Raw genomic sequence first — 11,211 nt, forward strand, 5'->3', positions numbered from 1 at the left:
CAACGCCCCCTTTTAGGCGAAAATAAACTAGACTTAGATCCAAACACTTTATTTGGTCAATATAAAAAACGTCTCTTCATTTTCCACCGTCAAATTGGCGTAACAAGTGAATGATTTGACTTTGTTTCTGCAAGTAAACATCTTGAAATGTATATATTATGACTATATTTAGAGTACTGGGTGTACTTTTCTGCCCAGCCATGCTGCCTGACTTCGCTTCTGATAGCATCATCTGTACTTCACGATTCGAAAACAAAGCTAAATTATTCACTGACATGTTTGTATATATTTCTGCATTCATAAAAAATAAAATCATTCACTGGCTTACCTGCTGACTCCATGAGGAGCGAGTAAAGGAAAGAAAAACCCAAGCCGTCAAACTGACGTCATCTGAGAAGGAAAGCCGTTTCCAGGAAGTTACTTTTCAGATTTTCATTAAAGATTAATGAGACAAACTATTTTTTTCTCCCGTGTATTAACTTGCACAGATTAATTGTTCACCCTAAGACCTGTAATATGTGCCAACAAAGTTTATAGTCAATTTTGATTTCATGAGGACTAACAATTTATGAGTATCCTTTGACAGAAATGAAATATAATACACATAACTATGTTTCCAGTGGAGTATTACAGAGCCCCGCACACGACGTGTAAGAAAAAAAGCCAAATCATGCGCACAATTTACTATTTGCTTCACTTGATTTATAAATCGACGAATTAGTAAAATGAGCGCATGATTTAGTCTACTAGTTTTTTACTGCATGCCATGTGGGGGGCTCCGTAGAGTATAAAGACTTCTTATTAGTTTTTATTACCTTAGAACTCGCCGTTTACACACACACACACACACGCACACACACACACACACACACACACACACACGTGCATAAGCCAGCCTCACCACTAGATGAACAGCCGCTAAAACACACACTGCACCTTTAATTTATTGATATAGAATGTAACTTTTGTCCCGCTAGCTGGATTAATACAATAACAAACATTTTTTAACACAATAAATGTTTTAATAGGGCCAAAATACAAACACTAAGTAATCCAACTAAAAAAATAGCTATAAAAACATGGAACGTCCGAGCAGAACCGATTTAAGGCCGATCACACTTTATATACGGCGTCTTTAAAGAGGAGCTGTTGTGCTTTTGTCCATCGGTCTCCAGTGTGTGGCGCTCCAGCTCTTCTCTATCAGTGTCAGTGTTCCTGAACTCCTCCAACGCCGCCATCTGGAGTTAACCAACACCTCACAATATTCCTCATTATGATAATTAATGCGCAGAATAAAGGGGCGGGGCCTGGCTGAGTTAGTCTGTTGAGACTGCCGGTTGTGGGGCGGGGCATTTCCCAAACACCAATCACAGCACACCGCTCCAGCCGACCAATCAGAGCACAGTGTGCTTTCAGGAGGAGGGGCTTCAGGAACTAACCAGAGTTACTGACAGACTGGGAAGAGAGGAGCCGCAACACTGGAGAATATGAGGAATAATCCACATCACCTGCTCTAGGAGAGCCAGAAAACAACAGCAAGATGGTCAATTACAGCTGAAATTAATTCAAAGTACAATATGAAAACATGCACGTACACAATAAGCATCAAATTCATGTAGCAGTTAAAGACACCTGATATAAAGTGGGACCCAAAGTGCAGATTCCTTCTTTTCCTAAATAAAGTTGTTGACTGAGGAGTAAAGCACTGCAAAACATGCTCCTCTTACTCATTACTTCTGTCTTATTTCTAGACATCTAAACATTCTTAAAACAAGAAGTAGATTTAGATTTTAGATTTATGCATTTGGCAGACGCTTTTATCCAAAACGACTTACACTGCATTCAAGGTACACATTACCCATGCTTAGTACTTTCCCAAGTATTTACTAGACAAGCAAAAGTAATTGTCTTGTTTTGGGGAAAAATAACTCAAAATGAAGAGAGTTTTTGCTTAAAATAAGAGAAATAATCTGCCAATGGGGTGAGAAAAATAATCAAGATTATTTATCTTATTTTAATCAAAAACTCTCTTCATTTGGAGTTATTTTCCCCAAAAATAGGAAACGTTTCTTAATGTAATGTTTATAGATGTTTCGATTAGAGACGAGACAGAAATGCTGAGTAAGCGAGCCGGATTGGCAGTGAGAGTAGTCTTCATGTGATATCTGTAGTTTGTGCGAAGGCTGTCAGTGAACGTAACGTTGATGAAGTGTCCTAACTCTACAGTAGACACATTTACCAGACGCAGCCGTCTGAGCGACTCAGGAGAGAGCGCAGGAATCAGCATTGGTCCGGAGCCGGGGCTCTCCAGAACTCATCCCATCCACTCCTTCATCCTCATCCTCCTCTTCCTCCTCTTCTTCCGGAGTGGATGGAGCGGGAGAGAACTCTGACGGAGCGTCCTCGTATCCGCTGCTCTCATCATTCTCCTCTCCGGGCCGCGCCTCGGGCCCCTGGCTCTGGTTCTGGCCCAGTGTTTGCCTCTTCAGCTGTGGTTCTGGAGCAGCTCTGCTGTCCTCATCGGGGTCCACTGACGTCCCCTCTGGAGCGGCCTGAAGCCACACGGGCCCCGCGGCTCTGCACTCCGGCTGCTCCGCTCCTCTTTCCTGCACACATTACGGGCGGCACCAAATTACTTCAACACCAGTTTATGAGACGCCTCCGACTCGCAGCCTTCGGCGCTCCTGTGGTGAACTAGCAGAACTCAAGAACACTATAGCCGGAGCTACCTCACTCTGTTTATCCATACATCCATCAATACACCCACCCATCCATACATCCACCCATCCATACATCAGTACACCCAACCATCCATACATCCACCCATCCATACATCCACCCATCAATACACCCACCCATCCATACACCCACCCATCCATACATCCATCCATCAATACACCCACCCACCCATACACCCATCCATCCATACACCCACCCATCCATACATCCACCCATCCATACACCCAACCATCCATACACCCACCCATCCATACATCCATCCATCAATACACCCACCCACCCATCCATCCATCCATCAATACACCCACCCACCCATCCATCAATACACCCACCCGTCCATCCATCCATCAATACATCCACCCATCCATCAATACACCCACCCACCCACCCACCCGTCCATCCATCCATCAATACACCCACCCACCCACCCACCCGTCCACCCGTCCATCCATCCATCCATCCATCCATCCATCCATCCATCCATCCATCCATCAATACACCCAACCATCAATACACCCACCCATCCATACATCCATCAATACACCCACCCATCCATCAATTCATCCATCAATACACCCATCCATCCATCCATCAATACACCCACCCACCCACCCATCCATCCATCAATACACCCACCCACCCACCCATCCATCCATCAATACACCCACCCACCCACCCACCCATCCATCAATACAACCACCCACCCACCCGTCCATCCATCCATCAATACATCCACCCATCCATCAATACACCCACCCACCCACCCATCCATCAATACACCCACCCACCCACCCATCCATCAATACACCCACCCACCCGTCCATCCATCCATCAATACACCCACCCACCCACCCATCCATCCATCAATACACCCACCCATCCATCCATCAATACACCCACCCACCCATCCATCAATACACCCACCCACCCATCCATCCATCAATACACCCACCCATCCATCCATCAATACACCCACCCACCCATCCATCAATACACCCACCCACCCACCCGTCCATACATCCATCAATACACCCACCCATCCATACATCCATCAATACACCCACCCATCCATCCATCCATCCATCAATACACCCACCCACCCACCCACCCATCCATCCATCAATACACCCACCCACCCGTCCATCCATCCATCAATACATCCACCCATCCATCAATCCACCCACCCACCCACCCACCCGTCCATCCATCCATCAATACACCCACCCATCCATACATCCATCAATACACCCACCCATCCATCAATTCATCCATCCACCCACCCATCCATCCATCCATCCATCCATCCAATAATACACCCACCCACCCACCCACCCATCAATACACCCACCCACCCACCCATCCATCAATTCATCCATCCACCCACCCATCCATCCATCCATCCATCCATCAATACACCCACCCACCCACCCATCCATCCATCAATACACCCACCCACCCACCCATCCATCCATCAATACACCCACCCACCCATCCATCAATACACCCACCCACCCACCCGTCCATCCATCCATCAATACACCCACCCATCCATCCATCCATCAATACACCCACCCATCCATCCATCCATCCATCAATACACCCACCCACCCGTCCGTCCATCCATCAATACACCCACCTACCCACCCGTCCATCCATCCATCAATACATCCATCCATCAATACACCCAACCATCAATACACCCACCCATCCATACATCCATCCATCAATACATCCACCCATCCATCCATCCATCAATACATCCACCCATCCATCAATACACCCACCCACCCACCCGTCCATTCATCCATCAATACATCCATCCATCCATCCATCAATACACCCACCCATCCATCAATACACCCACCCATCCATACATCCATCAATACACCCAACCATCAATACACCCACCCATCCATACATCCATCAATACACCCACCCATTAGTGCTGCAACGACGCGTCGACGTCATCGATGACGTCGACTACGGAAATACGTCGACGTTCGTGAAATGCGTCGACGCGTCGTGTCAGACGTTCATCTCGCGTAATGTTGGCTTCTGCTCCTGGTTCTATCACAAAAACCTAGACAGCGAATATCAAAAGTATGGGAATACTTTAAACAGAGGCCAAACAGTGTTTCCCACACATAGACTAATTTGTGGCGGACTGCCACATAATCAATAACGGCCGCCACATTCGTCATTCATTCATTTTTACACTGTTTAAAAGACGCACGCATATTCGTTTAGCTGCATTTCCTTAAGTTCTCTCTCCGCCCTTTTGCGCGTCTCTTACTCACACACACACACACACACACACACGTGGGTTGCATCGACCGTAAAAACAAGTTTTATTGCATTTTGGCGCATTTAGTGTGACATGGCTTTTAAAACCAGAGCAGTTGAATAACAGAGTCGCGACACGCCTTCATCACGCGGCAGCGCGCGGTCACGGCGCTCATTATAATTCTAAACAAACCAGCGCGGTGTCAATCAATACAGACCAGTGTTTCCCAACCGGGATCCCGAGCAAAAGATGCCGGGACGCACTTACACCGCGGTTCATCTCACATCTGATGACGCATCTTTAATATGGGGTGTAACTTGAAAATAATGCTGTATGTATGTTTCTGTCGATGGATACGTGCTGATTCCTCAGGTATACACTACTACAACAACAGCGATAATAAAAGAAAAACGTGGGCAAAACGGTCTCTCTTTGTAAACTTTATAAAACGCATGCGAGTGCTGCTGTACGTCCGAATATGAGCAGTCATTTTCACCGTCATCACCTCCGTGTAGCCAGGAGACGCGAATGAGAAGATCTGTGTGCACTCGTCCCACAGCGCGCAAATATTGAGTTATCTTTCAAATCCTGTGCTTAAACGGACAAACTCACAAAAAGTATGTCAAAATCTCATAGCCTACTCTATGCCTTAAGTGAACTTTATACAGAAAATACGACGACTATCCGTGGGTCTTAAAGGGGCAGTAGCCTTCACTGCTGTCTGTTTAATGTCAAAGTTTAATAAGGATTATTTTTTTAAATTTTAAACAGTTAAATGTGTGGTTATTTTACTTTTGATAACTTCATTCCATTTCTCAAAAAACTAATGTTAGACCAAGCTGAAAAGCATTGTTTATTTTATTCTCATCTTTGCTCAACAGTATTTATTTGTGCTGCTGCTTCTATTTAAGTTATCTGTTCTTATTTTCTTTATTTTCACTTGACAGTAGTCCTTTTTCCCCTGAACATAGCAAATACCGAACTGTACTGAAACGTGAACCTAAAACCGCGATACAAAGCGAACTGTGAGCAGTCTGTACTGTTACACCTCTAGCGTAACTTATGTGAGGGGGTGCCACAGAATTTTGAAAAATTTCAAAGGGTAAAAAAATTAATCGTTAGATTAGTCGACTAATCGAAAAAATAATCGTTAGATTAGTCGACAGAAAAAATAATCGTTAGTTGCAGCTCTACCACCCATCCATCAATTCATCCATCAATACACCCATCCATCCATCAATACACCCACCCATCCATCAATTCATCCATCAATACACCCATCCATCCATCCATCAATACACCCACCCACCCATCCATCAATACACCCATCCATCAATACACCCACCCACCCACCCGTCCATCCATCCATCAATACATCCACCCATCCATCAATACACCCACCCATCCATCCATCCATCCATCCATCAATACACCCACCCACCCGTCCATCCATCCATCAATCAATACACCCACCCACCCGTCCATCCATCCATCAATCAATACACCCACCCACCCATCCATCCATCCATCCATCCATCCATCCATCCATCAATACACCCAACCATCCATCCATCCATCCATCCATCAATACACTCACCCACCCATCCATCCATCAATACACCCACCCATCCATCCATCCATACACCCACCCATCCATTTTGCTCTCATGGTGAATGATGAAATAATAAAGTAAAAGAGAAGTGAACACACTCACTCGCTGTTCTCCAAACATGGTTACGCAAGCATGGAGACTGCCAGCGCTCTCTCTCTCTCTCTCTCTCTCTCTCCCTCTCTCTCTCTCTCTCTCTCTCTCTGTAAATGTGATTATGTAAGCTTAGTGCTTCCTCACCTCTCTTAACCTCTCCATCTCCAGCATTACTGAGGCCAGCATGTCCTCCAGCTTCCTCCTCAGCGCTCTCTCTCGCTCCAGCTCCTGCACAGAAACAACACATATCAGTGTGTGTGTGTGTGTGTGTAAACCTCTCATCTGCCCCTGTGTGTGTGTGCGTAAATATCTCATCTGCCCCAGTGTGTGTGTGTGTGTGTGTAAACCTCTAATATGCCACAGTTTGTGTGTGTAAATATCTCATCTGCCCCAGTGTGTGTGTGTGTGTGTGTGTGTGTGTCAGCACCAGGGTGAGCTGGTGTGTCTCTCTCTGTGTTTCTGCGAGCATCTCCTCCGTCCCCTCGAGTGTGTCCTGAAGGCAGTCCACCTGGAACAGAAGCGCCTCCTGCTGGAGCGAGAGCGTCCGCAGCTCCTGCGTCCACACACACACACACACACACACACACACACACACACACACACACACACACACACACACACACACACACAAAATATACAGACATTAACATATTAGTCTTGTAACTAATTTGCATAATGCAAATCTCTGGTCATGATTGGCTGAGCAGCGTCTCTTAGCCCCGCCCTCACACACGGGAAGAGTTGGGTTGGTGTTGTTCATGTGGAGGAGTCGCTGTTTTCTGCTGAGATCGATACGGTCAAACCCACGCCATCATTACTGTTCCTATCACTGAGAGCTGAGATTCAGATATGATAATGAGCGCTTGCTTTCTGACCAATCACAGCAGAGCAGCTCTCAGCGAGGCGGGGTTTAGATATGCTAATGAGCGCCACTGAGTCTGTTTTCCAGAGGAGCGGCTGAGACACACCCGTGGATGACTGGCGTCCTCATCACTCAGCGGTATTATAGTTTAATTCATATTTTGATTGTGCTTGCGTCACCTATCCTGGAAACTGAATCTCTTATGAAACATCTGCTTATATAATTCACAGCACTAAAACTCTTGAATCTTACCATTTCCACGTTCTCAGAAAGCAGATCATCTTCACTCTAAAAAAAACATACAATCGTTCATTAGAATATAAAACACACAAAACACAGCTGCAAAACTTCCTGAAAGATGTGTGTCACAAAACTAATGTGATTGAATGAGTGGATGCTAAGTGTGTGTGAGACTTAAACACAGTTCTGCTGGAACACACTTTCAGTTTGCAAACAGGCTGAATGAAACACACACACACACACACACACACACACACACCCGGCCCTATCCCACTGATCTGAGATCAGGGTCTGAAGCTAACACCGAGGAGCTGGAGGTGAACCGAACTAGCAGAACACACACTCGCGTCTCATTGCTCAGAGTGTGTGAGAGGACACATAAGCCCTATTCGGACGGGTTAGTTGAACATGTGGACGTGGGGTAAAGTCATTCCTACCAGAGCTTCTCTGTGATTTTAGACCCGTCCGACTGTGCCATCTCTTTAATCATCACGGACATGATGTTACCGTCTGTAAAAAGGTTCAGAAAAATCACCTCAGGTGAAACTAATCCCGTTCGGACAGACCCGCTGTAAGAATGTACGGTAAAATCCCGTCATTTCCTGTTAAAGGTTTAAAAAAAGCGCATTTTGCGAGCTTGGAGGCGCTTGAAGCATTCGGTTGCGTTGTAGAGGAATGGACAACTCTGTGGCAAACCTCCAGTATTCTCCACATATCATTTAAAGCAAAAAGAAGATCAGAAGAACTCATTAGAGGAGGCACAACACTTACTTTAGCTCTAGGGAAGTGTCTATTACCAACACAATCCAGAAATCAGAATCGTTAGACTAGACCGAACTGTTTATTAAAACACATATATATTGGAGACGGAGTTCATACTGGAGCTCATGTTGTGTGTTTGCTCACGTGATAACAGTAACGTCACACACACATGACGACTGAGGTTACTGTGGTGTGTAAAGCGAGTTACTCCTCCACTTCTGCTAGTTTTACTGTCATGTCTTATCCCGTGCGAATCGGCCATTAATATTACAGACCTCCTGAGGTAATATTACTTTACTCCCACGTCCCCATGTTCATCTTATCCCGTCCGAATAGGGCCATGGACCTCAAACATCACAGTACTGACCTGGCTTTCTTCTCTTTGTCCTCGTTTTAATGAGCCGTATCTGCTATCGCTGCGTGACAGGTGTCTGGTCGTCTCTTCTGCCTGCAGGACACAAACAGCAGTCATATTACTGATCACTGATATAATATCTGAGGTATCTCTAGACTCGTGCTGCTGTTTTCTGGCTCTCCTAGAGCAGGTGATGTGGATTATTCCTCATATTCTCCAGTGTTGCGGCTCCTCTCTTCACAGTCTGTCAGTAACTCTCCCTGCATCCCAAATCGTCGTATGCTGAAGAGTCTTCCAGATGGTTTACTATTTCCAGTCAGAATCTGAAGTGCGGATCGACACTAACGGCTGATATTACCCACAACCCATTGCGGGTTAGATGAGGATTCGATTAGAACTACAAATGCGGATAAAAAGACTACAAACATGTCAGATGTGCGAGTCCGACGGTTAGGTAGAGAGGTTTAGATAAAGAGGTTTAAGTGACCAACTATCAGTATTAACCTGACTAAAGATATTTATTCAGTGTTGTCCACATTATATTTCACCTGCAGCAGCATTGTGAACTTTTGTAATGACACGTTTGGCCGTTAACTTTTAAAGCATCATTATATTTAAACTGCAAACACATGAGGAGAGTCTCTGCATTAAAGACACACACACGGCAGATCAACGAGCGGCTACACTTCTCTCCGATTTGAACCATCGGCATCAGAAGCAAATAAAATCAGTTTAAACGGTGATGGATGCTCGTAACTCAGCAACAGTCTGTTAAAGATGACGAAGTAGTCCCGAAGCTTGCATACTCCTCTGCTAAACACTCAAAAGTTTGTACTTTTTCTTCACAAAGAGAGTCCATACTTTTAGGACGTAGTTTAAGTAGGCGAATTGGGACGCAGCATCTGTTTAGTTCCTGAAGCCCCTCCTTCTGAAAAGCACATTGTGCTCTAATTGGTCGGCTGGAGCGGTGTGCTGTGATTGGTGTTTGGGAAATACCCCGCCTCTTACCATAACCGGCTGGGTGAGCTGTCCCTTTAAGACAACTTTGAAATAAATCTTCATATGACTGCGAACACTGACTCATATCTGTCATAAGGAAACTATGACACATTATAACAACATTAATCGTCACGAATGTGCTTGAGAAAGACATCTTTAATTCGTCTGTCATCGGAGGATGTGCTCTGTTAAAGCAACACGTCGCCTTTATTTAAGAAGAATTAGCATATTTTAATATTCCAGTAAATGTTCAAAGGGATTGCTCATGTGTCACACCCTGATCCCGAGCACATCAGCCGGGTTATCATCATCATCATCTTATCGAGGCTTTGGCGTGTATAATACAGGCTAATGTGATCCAGATGAAGATTAGCAGATATTTACAGCAGAAATACGACGTCTTAAAAAAAAACAAGTCACGAGTCACGACAAAGAAGATCGGTCTGAAGCTCACCTCTCTGATAATGTGCCGAAGAGACTCTTCTTCGCTCATCCCGCGGGAGAGAGTCCGCTTCCTCAGGGATCCCGCTTTCTCCAGCTGACCCGAGTGCATTTTCCCGATAAATCCGTGTGTTTGGAGCGCTTTCCCAGCCGGAACGGGCTGTGTTTTCGGGCTGGCTCTGCGTGCAGGGGCGGGGCTTGTGCTCGAGTGGGCGGGGCTAGCGTTTGTTATTGTTATGTAACACCACGGAGAATCCTCACACACTCATGTTGTTCCTAACCTGTATAAATGTCCCTCTTCTGCTGAATACAACGGAGATATTTGGAAGAATGTTGGTGACCAAACAGGGTGATCATTCACTTCCGTTCCGCTTCATGGACATCTGAGGCGTTTCTCAAAACAACATCGTTTGTTTACCTTAGAAACGAAACTCGGTAAATTATGATCCGTCATAATCTCAGAGGTATATCTGTGGCCATAGCCAACAATAGCTACATTAAACGGGTCAAAATTATACTTTTTTCTTTAATGCCAAAAATCATTAGGATATTAAAATCATGTTCCATGAAGATATTTCGTAAATGTCCTACTGTAAATATGTCATACATGTATTATTAGTAGTAATATGCATAGCTGAGTACTTCATTTGGACTACTTTAAAGGAGATTTCCTTAATATTTACATTTTTGCACCCTCAGATTCCAGATTTTCTGATATTGTTTTTACAAACCACACATCAATGATGATGCCTATTTATTCAGCTTTCAGGTGACGGATAAATCTCAATTACCAAAAATTGGCTGTTTTTTTGGTCCAGGATCAC

At 45.0% G+C, this 11,211-nt stretch overlaps 1 protein-coding gene across 1 annotated transcript; it reads right to left on the reverse strand.

The window, feature by feature from the left end:
• Positions 1 to 1,056: 1,056 nt before the first annotated feature.
• On the reverse strand, positions 1,057 to 10,604 carry si:ch1073-456m8.1 (leucine-rich repeat flightless-interacting protein 2). Its single transcript, XM_067432158.1, has 6 exons — positions 10,401 to 10,604; positions 8,960 to 9,040; positions 7,843 to 7,878; positions 7,156 to 7,281; positions 6,873 to 6,956; positions 1,057 to 2,606 (listed from the first exon to the last, which is right to left on the reverse strand). Exons 1-6 carry the CDS (start codon positions 10,497 to 10,499, stop codon positions 2,262 to 2,264), a joined length of 771 nt encoding a protein of 256 aa, XP_067288259.1. The 5' UTR covers positions 10,500 to 10,604; the 3' UTR covers positions 1,057 to 2,261.
• Between the last annotated feature and the right edge of the window lie 607 nt (positions 10,605 to 11,211).

This window comes from Pseudorasbora parva, chromosome 22 (assembly GCF_024679245.1).
Source record: "Pseudorasbora parva isolate DD20220531a chromosome 22, ASM2467924v1, whole genome shotgun sequence".
In the NCBI taxonomy this organism is placed as follows: Eukaryota; Metazoa; Chordata; class Actinopteri; order Cypriniformes; family Gobionidae; genus Pseudorasbora; species Pseudorasbora parva.